This window comes from Leishmania donovani, chromosome 36 (genome assembly GCF_000227135.1).
Source record: "Leishmania donovani BPK282A1 complete genome, chromosome 36".
In the NCBI taxonomy this organism is placed as follows: domain Eukaryota; phylum Euglenozoa; class Kinetoplastea; order Trypanosomatida; family Trypanosomatidae; genus Leishmania; species Leishmania donovani.
The window spans coordinates 747,117-767,623 of NC_018263.1; the positions used below are offsets into that span (position 1 = coordinate 747,117).

The 20,507-nt window shown below is 60.4% G+C and overlaps 6 protein-coding genes across 6 annotated transcripts; all 6 read right to left on the reverse strand.

Moving 5' to 3' along the window:
• Positions 1-933: 933 nt before the first annotated feature.
• On the reverse strand, positions 934-3,564 carry LDBPK_361950 (hypothetical protein, conserved; the record flags this gene model as incomplete). The annotated part of the gene is made up of 1 exon (XM_003865262.1): positions 934-3,564. One exon carries the CDS (start codon positions 3,562-3,564, stop codon positions 934-936), a length of 2,631 nt encoding a protein of 876 aa, XP_003865310.1.
• A 1,523-nt stretch (positions 3,565-5,087) lies between these two features.
• Positions 5,088-6,989, reverse strand: LDBPK_361960 (hypothetical protein, conserved; the record flags this gene model as incomplete). Its single annotated transcript, XM_003865263.1, has 1 exon — positions 5,088-6,989. The coding sequence occupies one exon, from the start codon at positions 6,987-6,989 to the stop codon at positions 5,088-5,090; it is 1,902 nt and encodes a 633-aa protein (XP_003865311.1).
• A 1,173-nt stretch (positions 6,990-8,162) lies between these two features.
• On the reverse strand, positions 8,163-8,702 carry LDBPK_361970 (endochitinase, putative; the record flags this gene model as incomplete). Its single annotated transcript, XM_003865264.1, has 1 exon — positions 8,163-8,702. The coding sequence occupies one exon, from the start codon at positions 8,700-8,702 to the stop codon at positions 8,163-8,165; it is 540 nt and encodes a 179-aa protein (XP_003865312.1).
• A 1,514-nt stretch (positions 8,703-10,216) lies between these two features.
• LDBPK_361980 (hypothetical protein, conserved) lies at positions 10,217-15,184 on the reverse strand (the record flags this gene model as incomplete). Its single annotated transcript, XM_003865265.1, has 1 exon — positions 10,217-15,184. The coding sequence occupies one exon, from the start codon at positions 15,182-15,184 to the stop codon at positions 10,217-10,219; it is 4,968 nt and encodes a 1,655-aa protein (XP_003865313.1).
• Positions 15,185-16,533: 1,349 nt separating this feature from the next.
• On the reverse strand, positions 16,534-17,778 carry LDBPK_361990 (hypothetical protein, conserved; the record flags this gene model as incomplete). Its single annotated transcript, XM_003865266.1, has 1 exon — positions 16,534-17,778. One exon carries the CDS (start codon positions 17,776-17,778, stop codon positions 16,534-16,536), a length of 1,245 nt encoding a protein of 414 aa, XP_003865314.1.
• A 1,023-nt stretch (positions 17,779-18,801) lies between these two features.
• On the reverse strand, positions 18,802-20,181 carry LDBPK_362000 (T-lymphocyte triggering factor, putative; the record flags this gene model as incomplete). The annotated part of the gene is made up of 1 exon (XM_003865267.1): positions 18,802-20,181. One exon carries the CDS (start codon positions 20,179-20,181, stop codon positions 18,802-18,804), a length of 1,380 nt encoding a protein of 459 aa, XP_003865315.1.
• Between the last annotated feature and the right edge of the window lie 326 nt (positions 20,182-20,507).

A 20,507-nucleotide genomic window follows, 5' to 3' on the forward strand; every position in this document is an offset into this window, starting at 1 on the left:
GTATTTTCCTCCCTTCTCGCTCGCGCAGTTCGATCAGCTGCCTGTCAGTCCTCTCGCCCTCTCCTTCTACTTTGTTTCCTCACCGGTTTGTCCACGTGCATGTGTGAGCTCTCCGCAGACGGGTCGTGCGCGCGTGCCTGCGAAGGTATCTGTGCGCGTGTCAATGTGCTGAGACTAGGGAGAAGGGGCAGTGCCATCGCACCGTCGTTTCGCTCAGCTTTCACGCCTTGTCACATGAAGGCGCCCAGCGCCGCCCGGCACACTCTTCAAATGGGCATGGATCTCGCCTCGTTCTTCCAGCGACGGAAAGATGCAGGCACACTCCGTGAGCGAGAGAGACAGACAGACACAGGCAGGTGCCAGAGATTCAACATCACTCCAGCAGCTAATCGAGCACTGCAGAACGTAGCGAAGAGGAAAGAAAATGAGGAGGGGTGCAAAAGGGCGTACGAAAGCGGGTGAGCACAGGAAAAGCTGGTGTACCACATGCCTGAAACTGTGTGTCTGTACGTGCGTGCGCAGCGGAGAGGAGCTGCCGGGTGCTGATGAAAGGAGGGAAGGTGAGAAAAGAGAAGAGTGGGGCAAGAGAAGTCTATTCCCATCCCTCCCTTATCTCCCTCCCTCCTTTTTCCATCCATCACCCACACGCACTCGCTGGCTGCCTCCTCTGCTGGTTGGCTGGGAAGCACAAAAAAAAAAAAAGAGAAATGCAAGTGTCCATAAAGAAGCGATCATGCGCCGTCATGCGTACACACCACCAAAGAAACTGTTTGCAGCAGCAGGAAGGGCGGTCGACGCCTGAAGGAAGAAAAAGGGGAAAGCTGAGAAGCGTGGAGTCAAGCAAGGTCGGTGGGAGCAAACGCGTGGCAAGACGAGAAGAGTGCGGCAGTCGACCAGCCGCCCCCCCTCGTAGCGTCCTCGTCGCCGTCCGTCTCAGACGTGCCCAACAAGGCCGCTCGCTGCCTTGAAGAGGTTGATGGGCGAGCTGCCATCCGTCACAAGGTAGCCCTCCAGCCCGAGACTCGCCAGCAGCTTCGCCTGTAGCTCGGGTGCGGCCCTGGCGATCTCCGCAATCGTCTCCGGCCCCAGCGCTGCAACCACCCTGCCCATCAGCGTGTGCCGCACCTCCTCCAGCTCCTTCTCGTAGGCCAGCGTCATCGCGGCCACCTTCTCCTCCTGCTCGGCGAGCAGCAGCCGCTTCTTGTTCTGCATCTCGTTCATGGTATTGTAGAGCAGCAGCTCCTTGGCAGCCCGCATGGTGGCCGCCTCAACCGAGGCCTCGCTCTCGATGCGTGAGGCGCAGGACAGCGCCTCTGCCATGGCCTTGGACTTGCCGGAGCTCACAATGGCAAGCCCGTTGCTCTCCGCGTGAAGCAGCACGCGCCGCTGCTCCTCATTGGCCACTTTATCGTGCATTCGCTGTCGCTCAAGCCGCCCACGCGCCTCCTGCTCACGCGCCATGGCCACCTGCTGCGCCTCGGCTTCCTGCGCATGGGTGGTGATTTCGATCGCCATTTTCACGGACTTCTGCAGTCCCTGACGCGTGCGCTCATCGAGCACCTCCATCTCCTGCGTGTCCACCGACGTGACGACGAGGTGGTTTGCTGGAAAACGGAGGAGGCCATTCGGCTGGCCGGTGGCGGGATTGACGTCGAACACGGCACGCCGCAGGCACCGCGCGCTGTTCTTGTGAAACTCCTCGAACGGCATGGAGGCCACGGCGGCACGGATGCGGCTGGCAATGTAAGAGCACGCGTCGCCCACAAAGTCGTTCACGCTGAAGCACTCCTTGGCCGTCTCCGTGTCGCCGGGAGTGACGTCAAAGTACCAGTCATAGCAGAGCTGCAGGGCGAGCTGCGCGTGGTCGCGCGTCTCGACGTGCACAACGTCTGTCATGTTGGAGGGGCCGAGGAAGAGGTGCAGGGCGGTGATGTAGTTTGTATGCTTCGGCATACACTTCGTTGGCTTCGCGGGGTCCCACGGGGAGCCGGAGAGCGACACCACCGTGAAGGCCTCGTCCGGTTCAAGGAGTACGCGATCAGGTCCAAAGACGATACGCGTCATCTGCGTCTTGTAGTTGTAAAGCTGTGTCACGCTTCGATAGGGAATGTGGTAGGACACTGCCCGTTCCGTCTGCCCCTGCAGCACCTTTCGTTCTTTGTCGCGCTCGAGCTCAATGTAGGCCGCGTGACTGACTAGCTGCGCCAGGTGCCGCTCCACCTGCGCGGGGAGTGGCTTTTCCCACACCTCCTCCTCGGCGGTCAGCAGGTAGCTGCACGGGCCTGGGATGCACCGCACCACGCCAGTGACGCCGTTCCGGACGTACAGGCCGTCCCCCTCACTGAGCAGGTAGGGTCGCCGCACCTCCGCGCCAGTCTTTTCGTTGGGAATGACACGCATGAGGTCCGACGGAATGAAGGAGCAGGGGCCCTGCACTAGCCACCGGTCCCCGTCGTAGCGCTGCACCGGCGGCGTGCACGACGAGTCGGTGAAGCTGCCCAGCGCTGTCACAAGCACTGCTTCCTGCTCGCAAAGCAGGTAGGCTGACCGCGGATGATCCTTTTCCAGCGTCTCGCCTGGCTTGAGGAAAAAAAACGCGTCCGTGACGATCCTGCGCGCGCCAACGCTCGCTTTACCGTCGTCGCCGACGGGGTTGAGAATGACGGCATACTGCGACGCCGACACGTGCGTGCGCTTTACCGTTTTCAGCAGCTGGTCGTAGGGGTGCAGCACAAAGCAGGGGCACAGATCGCCCGTGACCAGGAATGGCTCGTTTGCCTTCCGAGTGATACCCTTCTCGCGAAACGGGGTGCGGGGGTCGGCATAGGTCTTGGTCGGCTGCACATGTAGCCCCTCCTCCGTGCTAAGCACGATGCCCTTCGCGAAGCGCTGAAGGCTCTCAAAGGGCTGCAAAAAGTGCATCCCTTCAGCAACGTACATGTACTTGTCGTCGGCGTAGTGCTTCAGGCCCGTCACGCTGTCCGTGAAAGTCTCGCTTGTCGTGCACCACAGCGCCGAGCCACGCTCCACCGTGTAGGCCGTCACCTCCTCCTCGATGCGCTCCTCAACGCGGGGATAATAGGTGCCGGGGCCGCAGAAGAGGTAGCGCTCACCAGCTTCGCGGCGAGCCGGGGACGGCGTCGAGTCGCTGGCGCTGCATGCCGGCACTTTGTAGGCGGTGAGCACCTGAATCTGCAGCGCAGCCCGCGCCGAGAGGACTTTGAGATCCTCGATCTTCACCACCGCCTCCTCGGGATAGAGAGGAAAGGGCGGCACGTGCCAGCGATACTCCTCCTCGCCAGAGCGCACCTGCACCTGCCCATATGCGTCTCGCACCGGCTGTGCGATGCCGGTGGTCGGGTCGATGGCGGTGCGGTGTGGGTTGGCGACCAGGCAGTACTGTGTTGGCGGCACCACCACAAACTTCGTGGGAGGCAGCGCCACCGACTCGTGGGACGCAACGGGGCGATTCAGTGGCCCGAGGATAAGCTCGGTCGTGTTGGTGTTCAAATTAGTGAGGTGGGCGTACTCCTGAGGGCCAAGTCGCAGCACCGTCTCGGTCATGGCTCTGAGTGCGGCTATCAGCGTTGTTGCCTTGCGCAGGGCGCCTGTATCCGTGAAGGGGAATTTGCGTGTGTGTGTGTGTCAAAAAGGGAAGCGGGCGGAGGGGAACACAAAGTGACGCGGTTTTATTGCGGTCCAGTGCGTCGGCGGCAGTTTGTGTGTGCCGTGCCGCCTGATACCGCCTTCTTTATATCGATGTTGTTGCTCCCTCTTTTTCCGCCTGCGTGCCCCCCCCCTTCTCGGCGTTCGCAACGTCGCTGGCCGTAGCAACGCTTCCGCAAGGTTGGATAGAGCGCGAGAGCCACACACGAAACAAAAAATACACGATGTCGCCAAGGCGTGATACGTGGCAAATGCACAGAGAAGAGAGGGAAACTGAAAGGTGACAGTTATCGGAGGAGAGGAGCACATTCAACGGAATGGGTGAAGGACAAGAGAAGGGGCAGGAGAGGAAGGCGGCAGCATCAGCAGCACGCAGAGATTCCTCTGCGGAAGAAGAGCAGAGCCCGGCACAGCTGTTGAGGGATACAAAAAGAGCAACGGTAGACAGGAGGAGGTGCAGCAGCGGTTCTTCCTTCTTTGTGGTGTCACCGCCACATCGAATGGCTAACCTTTCTCGCCCGCCACCTCCTCCCCCCTCGGTCCCCTATCTCCATCACGTGAAGTACGAGACACTTCGGCACAGAAGACTCAAGCCGAGAAGGCCCACCGTCACCTGCCCGGGCCCGATGTTCGTCGTCCGCTCGCACGTCCCAGAGACTGCGTCGAGGAGTTCGGGGAAAAAGGGGGGCTTGCGGCCTGCCCTGACGGCTCGCATGAGGGGACAGAAAGTAAAAGCAAGCAAGCTTTGTTGCCCTCGCCTTCTTTTCCGCCTTCCACGCTGTGGGCGCACAAATGTGCACGGCGCACGCGAGCACGGCTGCCGTAGAGCTCGGGACTGCCGCTCTGATTCCTCACGCCCTTGTCTACCGCTCCGCCACCACACGTGTGTGCATCCTTGCCTCAGAAACGCACTGCTATCTCACAGAGCTTCGGTCATTCCTATACTTATGCTGTTTTTTTTTTCTTTTGTTCGGTTCTTCTTACAGTTGCCGCAGAGGCACCACAGTCGGTTCGTCAGCAGCAACGCGACGAGAAGCAAGAATGGCGCGAAACATAACGCGCTCGCTCTCTCGAGCGAGCGCCACAAGGCGCGCACAAAGTCAGCCGCATCAACCAAGAAAGCCCCGCGCGATTCAAGCCGGCTCCTGCTCCACACACAAACATGCACCCGCGATCAGGGTGTTTCATGTCTTTCTTTCGCTGCCATAGTCGTGTCTTGGTGAGCGTGCCGTCGTGGGTGCACGGCGAGTAAGCGTTAAAGCGAGTCATTTAAGCGTAGTTACAATTGAAAAAACGAGAAGAAAAGGACCCCGCGCTGGCTTGCCAGCCAATGCCCCCAACACCCCACGTCCGCAGCAGCACAGGCGCACACAAGAACACATGACAGCCCATAGAGCCACGCTTAGCTCCACGCTTCATCCTCACGCGACCCCGTACGCCTGCGCCTCCTCGCGCTGTCGCTTCCGGACCTCCGCCTTCAAGGCGGTCGGTAGCGGGGCGGCAGGCTTGAGGTCGCCAAGCGATGGATCGTACTCCTCCATCACCTCGTATGGGCCGAGCGAGTCCAGCTGCTTCGTGACGATGGGGGCCTGCCCATGCTGGTGTTTGGATACCTTGTGGTAATGCTTGCACATCGTCTCTGCCACCTGGCGCAGTGTTGGGTGGTAGCTGTGCAAAAGGAGACTCAGCTCCCACGTAAAAGAGCTATCCGCGTTGGCCGAGGCAGTCTGCAGTGCTTCCGGGTTGTAGGCACCACGACCCGCGACGACGTTGTCGCTGCCGCCCACAATCACACCTCCTGCAAGTGGGTAACGTAGCACGATGCGGTGGCACAGCGCGAGGATGGACATGGCGATGTGCGGCGGGCACGACGGAGCCGCCTGTATGAGACGGCGCAGGATGGCTGTCACGCGCGCCACTGGCAGATGCTTCTGCGTGAGCACCAGCAGATCAACGGCACGCAGCACGAGACCGACGTGGAAGGTCCACTCACGACTCGCGTTCTGGTGCACGAACGTCCCCTGCGTCATGGACTGGGCAATGGAAAAGGCCTGGGACGACAGCGACCCGGCAGACGACGTCGACCCCTGCGACGCCACTTCGTCCATGTCGCCGTTGGAGGCCTCTTGCTCCTCCTCGCGCGTCATCTTCGCCGAGGACGATGACTCAGCCGACGGCAACTCGAGCGCCTCGCCAAGACAACGAAAGAGAACCTCGTGAAAGTAGCTCAGATCGACACGCCACTCCGAGGCGGTCGCTGTGGCGTCCCGCTGCGCCAGCGTCGCCACTGCCACCAGCGCGTGCAGCCGCGTGGTCACTGAGGTCGCCGTCTTCTCGTGCTTGTCATCGACATTGTCGCCGTCGCTGCCACCCTCGATGCCGCCCACGCGGAGGCGTGTTCGTGATGCACCTCCGCCCTTCACTAAGTCCTTCAGTGCCTCCATCAGTTGCTGGTAGAGCTCCAAGTTCACCAGCGGCGCAAACTTCACGAGCCCCTCCAGCGTTGGTGCCAAGATCTTCGTTTGATGCACCGGCGAGCACGCCTTCGATGCCTCGATGACGCGCAGGTAGATGACAAAGATGCGGTGCAAGATGCGGGTCTGCTTCGCTGCAATCTCGGCACGGTCGCGGCGAGCCTTAGACTTCTGCAACTGACGTGCCAACTCCTTGTCCTCCTTCTTGAGCCGCTTGTTCTTCGCCTTCTCCTCCGCCAAGTCCTCGCGATGAACGTCCACCATGGCTACGCGCACGTGCAGCAGCAGGTTCAGCAGCTTTGGGTTCATTGCATAGCTGCGCTTACGCACAATGCGCAGCAGCGCCCCCACAACGTGCTCCGTCGTGTCCGACACCTTCTGGCCATCGAGAACCTCGGAGAGAGCCGTCTGGCACGGTTGGGCAACGCGCACCGACTTGCTATTGGCGAAGTCGATCGCGAGGGAAAGGAGTGCGTCGGCGTGATTGAACTCCGGCGCGGAGCTCTTCACGAGTCGCGCGCACAGACGGCTACCGAGCGCCTGCTGCTCCGGGTGCGACTTGCGCGAGAGCTTGCGAAGCAGTTGCAGGAAGTGCGTGTATTGCGTGAGGATCTCGTGCTCGAGCTTCTGAATATTGTACACCTCCTTCTGCTTGCGCTGGCCGCCGCCATCTTCGCTTGCCAGGGTGTTGGAGATGCGATAGCTCGGAATGACGTCGCACAAAATAGTACACTCCTCGTTCAAGTTCTGCACTAGTTCGCCGTAGTCAGCCACCGTTTTGTTGTGCAGGGAATACAGGGATTTGAGCTGCCCCTGCAGATAGCTCGTGTTCATCAAATAGCGCTGCATGGCGACGAGCTCAAGTGTGGGTGGCAGGGCGTGAATAAGGTTTCTCTCTGCAGATGGTCTATGCTTTGGATATGTGTTTGTGTTGGGGAAGGGAGGAGAAGGCCCTTCGATCGTTTCTGTGTCGCTACACAGATGCCCCGCTCTGCGAGTAACGAACTGAGGCCGATGCGCTCTCCAATGGTCACGCGTGCTGTCGACGGAGCTGCTGCGCAGCTTGCGAAGAGGAGTGCCCACAAAAAAAAAGTAGGAAAAAAGGTGCTCCCTCAGAGACGAGGCCAAAACACGATGCGCGGGCACACACACACACACGCACAACACGCAGCGAGCCACTCGATGAGGACGGAAATGGGGAAGAAGACACACGCAAAGAACCAAGAGAAGGCGCGCTCGCACACAGTGTATCAGGCGTCGTCTGTGAGGCTTAAACAACAAAGAAGAGCCGAATGCGGCGGGCTATACCGCATGAAGTGGGCATAGACGGAGGAGAGAGGAGGACGGTGGTGGTGGTGTACATGTCGCTTGACAGGGCATCAGAGATCTACGGGGGGAGGGAAGGGGCGCCATGGCGAGCTCCGTGTATCGCGAGCATCCTTCCGCAGCAGACGCATGCACCGCAGAGACGACGAAACGGCAAAGGATGAGGTGGTGGTGGGAGTTTATTATCCCCATCACTTCGGCGAACTCCTTTGCCCATGCCCCACAGAGCTCAGGTTTGTTTTGCATTCGCACATTTCTAGTCTCGTTCGGGTACTTCTGCCGCCTCTGGTGGACGGCGACGCACACCCTCACTCTTTATGGCGGCTATCCGCGTGAAGAAGAGCTGCGGTGAATGGAGAAACAGCATCGAGCGTCGCGACGAGCTGTATAGCCACACTGAAGGGAAGGAAGATCAACGAGCAAACGGGATCCACGCAACCGTGGGCAACAAGACGGTAACGCGCGAAGCGGGGGGAGGAGGACAGCATCGCAGAATGGGCGCAGATGTCCGCGTCAACTGCGTCCATGCGTGCGTGAGTGCACGATTGCAGCGAAGTCCATCGCGCAGACACCGACACGGGCGAAGGAGATGATGACTCAGCGTGGAAGCTAGCGACTGTGTCACGAGTGCACGTGCTCAGGCGAGCGCACGCGCACACAAGGGGCACACCCCCACGATTACCCCATCATTGCTTGTCAGTAGTTGAAGTACTTCTCATTCAGGGACTGGAAGGCGGGGATGTAGTTCTTGATGATACCTAAGATGACAGCGAAAATGGTGAGCAGCACAAACGAAATGATGGAGTACTTGATGAGAGGTGCGTTGCGATCGTAGCACTCCGCCTTGATGGTTGACGTTCGTTTGCAGCTCTTCGTCGTGCACGTGGCCGCCTCCAGCACGGCAATCACCTCGCACTCCTGCACCACAACGGTGTCGTTCAAGGGCTTTTCACCCTGAATTCCCTCGAAGAGGCGCGCCGTATCTGCGCGCACCTGCTGGCTAGAGATGTAGTCATTGCACATCTTGGTGGAGCACTCGTTGCAGGAGCTGACGGTCCACGACACATTCGTGAGCGGGCTGCACCCACCCTGGTAGCAGCAGCGACACGTGCACACAATAGGGCTCGACAGCGAAGACTCCTCAGCCGTGACGACAGCGGCACGTAGGCCGCACACAATCGCCACAACCAAGAGCACACGCACCACACCGAGTCGCAATCCGGCACAGGCCGCCATCCTTCTCGCTCAAGCTCACCGTTCACAAAGACAGGCAAGAGATACCCTCAGCAGAAAAAAAGAGAGGATAAGCGATAAAGGAATAGAAGGGAGAGGGCCGATGGGGAAGTGGGGTGCAACGAGCCAAGCGGCGTTTTGTCCGTTGGCTTGTGTGGCGCGAGGGGGTGTGCGGGGTACGCGGGGGGAGGGGTAAGAGCGTATGTATGAAAAAATAGAAGTTTGTGCGTGTGGGTATCCCTAATTCAGCTCAAAAGAAGTACGACAGCGCGAGGCAACGCTGACAACTTAAAATCAAGTTATGAAAAAAAAAAACACATAAGAAAATGGAGGGGCACCACTCCCGGGGTATGGGAGGGGGCTATGCAAATCGCGGCTGCAGCGAAGCAATCAAACATATATATTATAACAAGCCCCCTGGCTCCGCCGCGTTTGTGTCAGCGTATTTATTCGATTTCGCTTCCGTAGGCCGCGTGCGCGTGTATGGGTGAGTGCGACTACCCGAAATGAGAAGAAAAGAGTGGCATGGAGGGGTGGTGAAGAAAAGCGAATGGAAAAAGAGAGGTAGCGGTGGGGTGGTTCCTGGGCCCGTTATACCAACACAGCGCTCCTAACAGCTCGCGTCTCCCCTCTCTCGTGTCCATCCTCCCTCTCCATTATGCGTGCGAAAGGAGGGGAAGGTAGTCGGGCGAAGAGATGCGCAGCACCACGATCGCCACCCCGTACGTGGCCATTCACCCTACAGGAAAGAAGAGCAGCCAGGCAGAGAACAAGCAAGCGTGAGCCGTCACCGCCGCGCGAGGTCTATGCGCAACAGCCCCCTCTCGTGTGCCTAAAAGGTCTCACCTCTGATCTGATCCTGCCCAGTGAGCATCCATCGATCACTATGGAGCTTTATAAGTCGGCTTCACGACGACTCACCATGCCTACGCAGCGGTGGTGCTGCGGTAGCCTCTTTCCGAACACATGTGCGAGCAGCGCGACGGAAAGGATACATTTTCCACGAGCGGGCCGCCCATTCGTTTTCCTTCTGTAAATTGCATGTGCGTCTATATCAGTAACAAGAGGCGAATGCACGCATGGGCGCATCACAGGCAGAAAAAAAGAAATACAGGGAGAACAGCATCTAACAAAGAAAAGGAAAACGAAACAAAAAAGCGGTAAGCCCCCCTCCTCCCCTGCAGAGAAGCGCGCCAAGTCTCCACAATATCTTGCGCGAGCGCTCTCATTATGCTCACGATTGGCAGAGGTGCGCGTCTATGAATGAACCCTGCGGTGTTGCAAAGAAAGAAAAAGTGTAAAAGTGCATCTATAAAGCCAAACAAAAGCATCTACGTGCCTCCGCCTGTGCACCGGTACACCTGGGCGAGAAGGAGATGCACAGGGGGAGGGGGTTGAGCATGTCAACGAGTGAGAGAAAGACGAAGCGCGTGCGCCATGTAAGCCGACGTGGAGGATGAGCCGCAGCCATGCACGAGGCCTCTCGCAAACAGATCGGCACAGCGCACCGCAATGCTCTAAAAGAGCTCCATGGAGTACTGGGGGTCAGCAGCGTAGTTGGGCATCGGCGCCGAGCTCATCTCAGCCCACCACGCAGCGCTGTTGCCGCTGCCGTCGCCTGTGCCGCTGCCGTGAATGCGGCTGCGCTTGCCCGCGCTCGTTGATAGTCGACTGTCATTCGGGTTGTGAGCCCCCATCACCTGTCGCAACTCACGGATGGCGGTGTCGTTGCGCTGCTCCACGATCCAAGTTGGAAGGATAACCTGTCCGTACGGCGTTGTCGGCGGCACACCCTCACCCGCCACGCCAGTGGAGGACTGACCCTGGTGTGGTGTCTTGCGCGGTGCCTCGTCGTCGCCCGTCGACTCCGCCGTCTCAGCCGCGCTTTGTGCCTTGGCCAGCGCCGACATGTTTGCCTGCTGCCTCCTCTGCAGGTAGTGGATGTCCTGCAGCGTCGAGCTCACCTCCTGCTGCGTATGCTGGTTCAAGAAGAAGTTGCGGCCGCGGAAAGCGCTTGTGGGGGAGACTGGCGGTGGCAGCGGCGTTGTCGCGTTGCCTTCGGTGGCCTCCACACGTCGGCGCTTAGTCGTTTCGTCGTCGCCTGCGCCTCCGGCAAAGTCGCTGTCGTCTGGGGGGCCGCTGACGGCGCGAATAGGGTGTTCGCCATCAACTACGTCCACCTCCTCTTCTTCAGGCAGGCCCGGCGCGGCTGCTACGACAGGCCCGTGCTCCTCCTGTCTAGGTGGCCGCGAGTAGGACGTGGCTGGCCCTGCCATGCGCACCTCTGTGCGTACCGTGCGGGTCGGCGCAAGTTCAGTTGGATCGGCGTGCGGGCGGCTGTAGTTGTTGGTGCGGCCTTCCACCGTGACGGACTGCACAGACGACACACCACCCCTAAGAGCCGACGACGGACCAGCAGCGCCGACCATGCCGCCGTTCTGCGACACGTACTCAGCAACCTGCTGCATCATCCACTGCTGGTCAAACTGTCTCAGCTCGTGCTGCAGCGAGTCCATCCCTTGGTGTGTGCGCAGGTACTCGAGCACCATACCAGAGGGCAACACAATACCGTCACTCGTGGTGGTCGCCTGCAGCCGCGGCACGCCGGTGTAGTCGTCGATCGGGGTGGTGTCACCGTCCACGTAGTCGGCCAGGTCCGGCTCACGCCACGTCGATCCTCGCTGCGCTGGAGTCCGAGTACCCTCGCTGAGCACGCTATCGGCCTCTGGCGGCCGTGTGTGGGAGCGCTGTGGCTGATAGAGGGAGGAGGAGAGAGTGTGCGCAGAGCCGGCGTCGGCAGGTGCGCGACAGGGCAGCTGTATGCCGTCGCGTCGCGTGACCAAGATGTGCGACGAGGTGCCCGCCGGTTGTATCGGTGACGTGCCCACGCTCCGCTGCGGCGCGTGCCCGGACAGCGCGGGGCTGGTCAGAGACGTGTCCGTCTGCACGCCGCGAGACGTCGACCGGGTACGAGGCTCAGCTCCCAGCGCACAGCTGTGGGCAGCTTTGCCATGGCGACTGCGCATCTCTGCACCGGCGCCATCCGCATCATGCGGGACGTCCTCGACGTCGATTTGCCTGTTCGCTTCACGATACGTGTTCACAGAGGTCGTCGAGCCCGTCTCCACGCTGGCGGCACCCCTGTCGCTCTTGTCGGGGCTGCTCCGCGCGGGCGAGCGCAGGATGCTGGTAATGCCTTGCGGCAAGTGGCGAATCCGCATTGGGGCAGGCGGGCCCTCCGCCCTGTCGCCGCTGCCCTCCGTCTGAGCGGAACGCCCAAGGCCTGGAGAAGCGGCGTCACAGGCGCCATCATCGTTCCCGTAAGCGCCGTCGTCCTCGTGGTCGACATCATCGGCGTAGTCGTCGAACACACTATTGTCAGCGGCATTCTGCAGCTCCTGCATGGCACACACCGCGTCTGTGATGGAGTCCTGCCGCACATGCCCGCCAGCCGAGCTGGCGTCAAAGGCGTCATCGTGGTCATCGCACTCCTCCGCGGCTTCGTCGCCAACAACAATCTCACCTGAGGCGGCGGCCACAGTGCAGCGCACGCGGCGCTGCAAACGGCGCAGCAGGTGGAAGAATTCGATGTTATCGCGCCGCGCCGTCGGGGCTAGTTTGTCGAGGCGCGCCTGCTGACTCTTCAGCACCCGTGCCGCCTTCTTCACGGCGTCGTCAAACTGCTGCCGATCCTGTGGCGTCTCAGCCTCCACCTCTGCCGCTGCCGGGCCCTCTGCACGGTCGACGACCACTGTGATGAGCTGCACGCACACGTACACGAGGCATGCGAGCTTGCCGGGCGGGTGGCCTGCCTGCTTCATCCAGTGCGACACCATGTAGAGCAGCACGCGCGCCAGTGGTGGGTTACGCTTCATCGCCTCGTAGACCATGATGACGAACAGGTGCCCCGTCGGCTCCACCCCGTGCGGGGCGAGCGCGTCTCTTGGCGATGCAATGCGGAAGCGGCGCGACAGACTTTTGGCCAGCGTCGCCATGAACGCCGTCCGCGCCGGCGCAGAGCTGCGCATCTGCTGCAAAAAGAAGCTCCAGAAGGTGCTGCCGGCGCCTGCGGGAAGGGCGAAGGCGTTCAGTGACTCAAGCCCGACTGGGAAGAAGCCGAAAGGCGACAGCAAGGTGCTGCAAATATTTGGGGCCTGCATGTTGAAGTCCTGGATCAGCTTGCACACGCAGCACCCAACCAGTTTGTTCATCTCAGGGCTGAAGCTGTGCGCGCGGTGCAGCAGCTTCAGCACGAGCTGCGCGTTGTCGGCGGTCGTCGCGCTTGCCGGTGCGCAGCCAGGGAAGGCAACGCAGTAGTTGTTCTCCTGGGGGTCGGTGGGTAGCAGCTCTAGATTGCCGCGGCAGCTGCGCAGCAGCACATTGCCCATGTACCAGAGCGCGAGCGCGTCGTGGTTGTTGCGCACCCTCAGCTCCGAGAAGACTTTCAAGATGCTCTCTAGGTAAGACGGGTCAATGGAGGAGGCAAGGAGCGTGACAAGCTTCACGTGCAGCATGAGCACGTTTGCCTTCAGCGTGCTGTCCACGAGCCCGCGGACCCCGCTGCGGTCTGCGCTCACCAAAGCCAGTAATGTGCTGCGCACGTACGGCTCCACAGCCACGAAGAGCGTATTACGGTGCTGCCCGCCATTCGCGATGATGTGGTAGATGAGGTAGTGCACGGCGCTTTCCATCTGCAAGGCTGGATCGCGCAGATAGCCGATCAGCTTCTCCTCCACAGCCTTCGCGCCAGCGCACTCCGATAGCGTCGACAGCACGCGGCTCACCGACGCCTGGCCGGCGACGTGCACCGTGCTGTTGACGGGGCACAGCAGCGAAGAGCTGCGCGCCGCCGCGCAGTACGGACACCTCGACCGGACGTCGCGAAAGTACTCTACTGCCGAGTCCATGGCCTCTGCGATGTGATCCTGATGCAACACCATCGCCAGCTCTGCGCACAGCAGCTGCGGATCGAGCGTGATGTCGCTGACGGCCTCGAAGGCCTCGCTGGACAACTTTCCGAGCGCCTCAATCGTCTTCGGAGCCACAGCGACCCGCAGTGCCTTGAGCATGTCGGTGGCGCGGCGAGAGGCGGTGGTGGAGCAGCTGCGAACTACCTCGCGGAGCAGGAAGAGCACATTATACACGCTCGTTCGGTTCTCGTTGATCGAGGCGGCCACCTCGTCAGGCGTCTCGCGGCCTGTCATTGCCATCCCGGCGCCGCGCGCGAGCGATATCATCACTTTTGCAAACATCGGCACAGACATGTGCGAGTCAACAGCCAGGGTGGACATGAAATAAGCGGCGTGTGGCATATGGCAGTTGATGAGGGCCACCGTCTCGAGCGCGCCGTCCGTCTCGTTGTCGAAGCAGCTTTGCAGGACGGCGCAGAGGCACATGTAGAAGGGATTCATAGTTCCCATGCCAGGCGTGCACTGCGACAGCAGCTCGCGTAGCAGGTGCTTGCGCGTTGCAGGTATCTCCAGGAAGCCGGCCATGTCGCTGTGGCACAGACTCGGGTACAGGAAGCGCTCCACGTAGTCGCGCCGCACCGGGGACCGGAAGCGCAGGAAGAGCTCACTACAGTGGATGGAGAGGGCGCGGCCGAATGACGGTCCGTGCGCCGGGTCGATCACCGCGCGCTTCAGACGCTCGTAGCAAGCAAGGAGGAAGTCCACATTCATCTTAACCGGCTTCGTCTTCAGGACGTACTGGAGTGCGGTGACCTGCTCGTCCATGCGCACCTCGCCCACTGTCTGCACGAGCAGCGCCAAGGCACGGTTGGCTACAAGCGGTGAGGCGCACTCGCAGTACGTCTCGAGTCGATCGTGGAACTGGTACACAATGCTGAGCGGCACCACAGCGAGGGAAATAAGCGCAGTGGTCATCGTCGCAAAGGCACGGTACTGCTGCGGCGACAAAAGCACCACACTGTGGGCCGCGCCGCGGCAGGTCGGCGACGGCAGACCGAACACGTGATCGCGAAGCACCTGCTGCACAAATGGGTGGTGAAGTTGATCATCCTCGGTGATCTGCGACAAGACGCTGGTGACAAGCTGCACGTACAGCTCCACATCCGCGACGCTGATGCGGGCCATTTGCATGTGAAACAGAAAGGTGGCGTAGCTCAGGGTCACGCAAAAGGGGCGGCCCTCGATGAACGGCTCTGTTTTGGTGTAGTAAGAGGCGAGCGTGTGGAGCGTGCTGGGCGAATCCGCGTGCGTCTTGAGGTGGCGCTGCACCTGCGCCACGCAGTTGTTGAAGAGCACGCGATCCTCGGCAGCTTCGGCGCGGACCCCAGATCCAGACTGCTCTGCACCATCCGTCTGCATGGATGCACCGTCTGTCGCGCTGCGACTTGCCTGACGACGCTGCTGCTGAGGCCGGCGCCCCGTACCCGTGCTGCTGAGCGAGGAAGACGCTCGCCCGCGACGGTTCGTGCTGCCGTGCCCGTTGAGCGCCGCGCCGGAGAACAAATTCAGAACCATGGCCACGGTACACTGCGTGTTGGCGCTGTCCGTTATGTGTACGTGTGTGGGGATGGTGAGGGTCCGTCTCCGGTGCACAGTGCGCGTAGAAGGTAATAAAGCAAAGCAACAGTGCGCGGAGGGCTCACGAACAAACGAGAGAACCGAACAAAAAAATGTGGGGTGGCCAGGCACCTACACCAGTGCGCAAGCGGCAAGGTGGAAGGAGGAGGCGAGGGCTTAGCTTCAGACCCGAAGCCTCGCTCCCCCTCGCTTTGGGTCTATCTATTTGTTGTTGTGTGTATACGATGCCGTGTCGCTCTCTCGATTCGCTCTCTCTAGACCCGCTGCCAGCAGGGCTACTGAGGATGTCCTCCGCTCCGCTTTTGTTGCTGTTGTGGGTGGGAGGCGAGGGGTACACGTGAAAGGAGCCTCCAGAAGGCACTTTGTTTTGGTGAAGGGGGGAGGGGCGCCTGCCTGCCAGCGATCAAAGCTGCCGTCGAAGCCGTGCAACCTCAGATGAGAAGAGAAAGGGTGAGAAGACGACAGGCACCCAACTCCTCAGCCTACTGAGGCACGCGCCTATTCACTTCTTTTTCTTTGCTTCAATGGTTGGGCAGTGGTGTGATCGCGAGAACCGTCTCCTTCGCTTCCCGCGTGTGCTGCGCGCATATCGGTGTGATGCGGAGAGGGAGGACGGGAGAAGCGGAAGTGAAGACGAGCAGGCGACGCGGTGAAAAAGATTACTGCCGGTGGTCATGACAAGAGAGACGTGGTGGAGCTTGGTGGCGGAAAGGCGGCATGAGAAAGAAGAACATCGCCGACAACGAAAGACGGCCTCTGGCCACCGCATCTCCTCCGCCGCTTTGCGTCGGTGGCAACGCGAGTCACAGAGCGCCCTTGTGTGCGCGCCTTCCCTGACAACTACCGGACAGCCACAACAGGCAGCCGGCGTCGACGCCAGTGATGCATAAACACTGTTGCTGCTTCCGTTTTCTTTGTCTCCACCATCAGACAACTGCACGCCAGACCACTTGATAGCGTTATACATTTCTGTACAATGAAGCAGAGAAAGTCATGAGTAAGCCTTATTATTTTTGCTATCCTTCGACCGTCTCAGAATCTCTTCACCACATGCAGCGCGCAAGTCCGGGGCCACGGATGTGATGCGTCCTCAGAACCAGAGCGAGACGGCGTCCCTGTTGTTGTTGTTGAGAGACGCTAAGACACAAAAAGAAGAGAAGCACGACAGTAGGCAGAGTGGCGGTTCCAACGGAAGAAAAGTAGTGTGCAACGCACGCAAGAGGCTTGTGCGTCTGTCGGCGGCAGACCGGCAAGTACAGTAGTATACATGCGCACGTGAGGCGTCGTCACCTGCGCTTTGGTCGGCGCGTCGTCGGCGCCTCCTCGGCGAACTGCAGCTGCCGGCGAAAAGCTGGCGGTACGGTTCGAGGCAGCGACTGAACTGCCTTTCGAAGCGGAACTGTGCTGCGGTCGGCAGCGGCGTGCGGCCTGTCGTACGCAAGGCCCTGCGGTGGCGCTACGACAGCTTGCACGGTGTCTTGAGATCTCTGCGGGGAGGTGTCCACCCTACTGAAGGTTGACGCGGCAAGCGCCGGGCACTGCCTCCACAACTGGGCCACCGTCGACCGTGTGGCGACAGCGCCTCCCTTCCTCCTGTGTACAGAGGCGCCACTGAAAGGGAGCGGCGAAGCAGCCGACGGCCCCGCCGCACTGACTTGCATCGCCGCTTGACGGAAAGTTATTGGCCACACGGCCACGCCTCCACGGTAGGAGCTTGTAGGCATTTCAGTCGCTGCCCTCGTGTGTGCCGCTGCAAGCCCGCTGGCATAGCTGTTCAGCTGTTCCAGAATGCTCTTCATCGTCCGTTGTGCAGCCGGCGAGAAGTCCATGGACGCCGCAGCACCGGCAGAGTGCAAACCCTCCCCATCCAGGTAGGTCTCCATCATGTCCCGCAGCGGCGTCGGCGGGGGCGTGTCCTTCTCAGATAACGACGAGAGTGGAGTCGCCGCGCCGACTTCGAAGGTCTGCACGCTATCGCCGGCGTACGCTGGCGTACCCCACGTGGGCGAGTTGTCCATAGGCGGTAGGCTCGTGCTCGCCACCGAGGGCCGCCGTGTCCGAGGCTCCCGTGTCAGCGGGCTACTCGTACGAGCGATCACTTGATCAAAGCCAGACAGGACGGTTTTTTGCACGGTCGGCTGGCCTAGAATGGAGTGCAGAATCGTAGCGTCAGTCGGCGAGAGCGGGGGTGGTCCGCTGTTGACGGCGAAACCGCCCCACGGCGGGTATGACGGTGACCAGAAGGTCGACTCCTTGGGACATGGCGGCGGGGTCGCCTGCGGCTGCCGGGGTGGCTGCGAGGGTGCTGCGGACGGAGCAACAGCGGTGTATCGCTGTCGACCGGAGACGGCAGCCTGAGCGTCGGATGGTGCATCTTTCGAGGCAGCAGCAGTGTGGCGTAGCAGCTCACGCACATCTACGCACATGGTGCTGATGGCCGGTGGTGAAGCAGATGACATCGTGGTGGTGCTCGAACCAGTCGAGGCAGCATAAGACCGATGAGGCGGCGCGGACACGTCACGCCGTTTCATGGATCAGTCGATTAGGCACTAGAGCAAGGGAATTGAAAGGAGGAGGGGGTGCAGCCCCAGACTCACCGGAGCTAGGCGCAAAACAGGAGCAGCCTTCAACGTTGCTGTGAGCGCTCGAGAGCGTTTGTGGGTCAGAGGGATTCAGCATGCGGCTTCCCCCCCCCCCACCTTAGATGGTTGCCCTGCTCGCAGTGAGGCGAATCTAAAGAATCGAACGGGGGAAAAGGGAGGTGAACAAGGGGGAGGGAGGGGTGCATCATGTCCGCCTACCGTGTGAGCCCAAAAAATACAGCATACACGCATACAAGCCTATGCGCATAGAGCAGGAGACGAAGTGCGTGTGATGCAGGCACATGAGCCAACGTCTGGCATGCAACATTCAGACGGCAAGTGGTGCAAGTCCTTTGCTTCTATCCTTCTCTGCTGGCTTTTCCCCCAAGACGCGGACCAAGGAGAACTGCTGCGCGCCACTCAGCGGCAGGTGGGCTCTCTCTTTTGGGCATCCTCTGAGGGGAAATCGAGAAAGGAGCCGCGACTCCCCTCCTCCTCCTCCTCCTCAGAAGACCAATGAAAACAAAGCAGCACAGCGACGAGCGCTTCTGTACATCAACCACAGACCATCAGACGTCCCTCATGGCAGACCGCACACACAAGCGCCAGAGTTGTCAGTCCCACGCAGCAACAAAGCGGGGACGGAAAAAGAACAGAAAGAAACCAGAGAGAGAGAGCGGGAGGGACGCACACTGTGCACCGAAAGGGCAAAGAAGGAGAAGACGAGAAGATGAAGCTGCGAGCCCGTGCTGCCGGAATCGCTGAAGCACCAGCAGGCATGCAGAGAGCAGGTGGGAGTAGGGCGGCAGCCTCACACGACCTGCCTATACGCACACAGCCCTCGGAGAACACCGTTGCCGGGAAACGAGGTCATGGAGAAAGCAACGGACGAGTACAGGGTGGTCGCCTAACGAAGGCGCGATCCTTCAGCGGTTCCCCTTTCGTATTTTTCCATTCGCCCTCTTCTCGTCTTTACACCTGCATGACGCTTGCACGGTCGAGCGGTGGTACGCCAACGGCACGGCAGCGGCGCTCGTACTCCTCGACCATGGCGTTCACCTTCTTCTCCAGTCGGCGCATCTCGAAGTGCAGGTCCTTGATGACTTGATTCTTCGCCTGCACCTCGGCGTCAATCTCGTTCGATATCAGCTCCATCGCGGCCGGCTCCAGGCCCATGGCACGCAGCACACCCTCCAGCTGTGCGTCGCGCTGCTCCAGCCGCGCGTGCGCCTCGATCAGGTTCTGCTGCAGCGAGTTGTTGCGATCAGCGACGACATCCATTGCCTCCCGCAAGGCAGACTCGAACTTCGCGCGCAGGTCCTCGCGCTCGTCATAGACGTTCTTGTACTGATCCTCCAGCATCTCCTTCTCCTGCCGCAGCGCGCACAGCTGTTGCTGAAGCAACTTGTATCGGGTGCGGAAGCTACGCAAGCTTTGCTTGTCCTGAATGTGCTGCTGCTTCTTGACCTGAAGCTCCGCCACCTCCTTCTCTAACTGCTCCAGCGGTGCTACGAGGTTCTCGTTTTCCTTCTCGATCTCGAACATCAGGCCCTCGTTGTGCTCGTCGTTTTTCTTCATGGTGGCAATCTCGTCCTTAAGGGACTGGATTATTTCAAGGTTGTTGTGCGTGATGTGGTTGTAGTAGGCCTTCATCTCATTGAACTTGTCCTCGTGCTGCTGGATAAGGTGGTTGATGTGGAGGTTGTATCGCTCTTCCGCATCCTGGACCTCGGCTCGGCGTCGCAGTTCCAGGTCCTCGCGCAGCGTGCTCAGCTTCGCCTCGTACGAGGCCTGCAATCGCGCCAGCTCCTTCTCGTGGTTGCGACGCTTCGTGACCGTCAGCATGTACTGGTGACCATCGCGCTGATCTACGATTCGACTTTCCTGGGCCTCACGAGCGGACTGCATACCAGTCATGCGCCGTTGCCGTTCCACCTCTAGTTGATGCATCCGCTGGGTGTGCGCCGCCTCAGCCTGCCGCAGTGCCGCGTCGCTCTCGTCGCGCAGTTGCTTCACGGCAACCTTCTGGTCGTACAGGAGATGGCGCACCTTCTGCTGGTAGACCTTCATCTCCACTTGATGCTCGCGTTCCAACTCCTCCAGCTCGCTTTCGGCGTTCTGCAGGCTGAACTGCTCATTCTCGAGCTCCTTTTTGGTGATGTCCCACATGCCGTTCACCTTATCGCGCTCTGCCTGAAAGTAGTTGCGCAGCTGCTGCGCCTTGGCTAGAACCTCGTGGATGTCCTCCATGTTGCGCAGCTCCTTGACCGGGTCAGCGGCTGCAGCTCCATCCTTCTTGCCCTTCTCCCTCTGCTGGCCGCCTGCCGCGGCTGTCGCCGTCTTCGGCGGCATTTTTCCCCCCGTTCTTGGAGTGAAGATTTACACCCGGTTCCGGGTAGAGATGTGGCGTTGGTGGTGGATCAGGCAGTGCCCATCGCACTTTTTTTCGCCACTGCTGCCTCGGTGTACGGCGGCTCCTGAATGACGCTGTTTTCTTTTGTGTGTTGGGAACCACGCAGGTGTCAGCTGGGGAGGAAAGGCACGAACAAGCGAGTGAAAGCCCGCCGAGAGACGCAGGACATGGGTGTCCCAACAGAGGCGGAGAGGTGTGAAGCTCATGTGAGGATGGGTGGGGAGGTCAAGGAAAAGGTGAAAGGGAGTCGATGGAGCACTCAAGT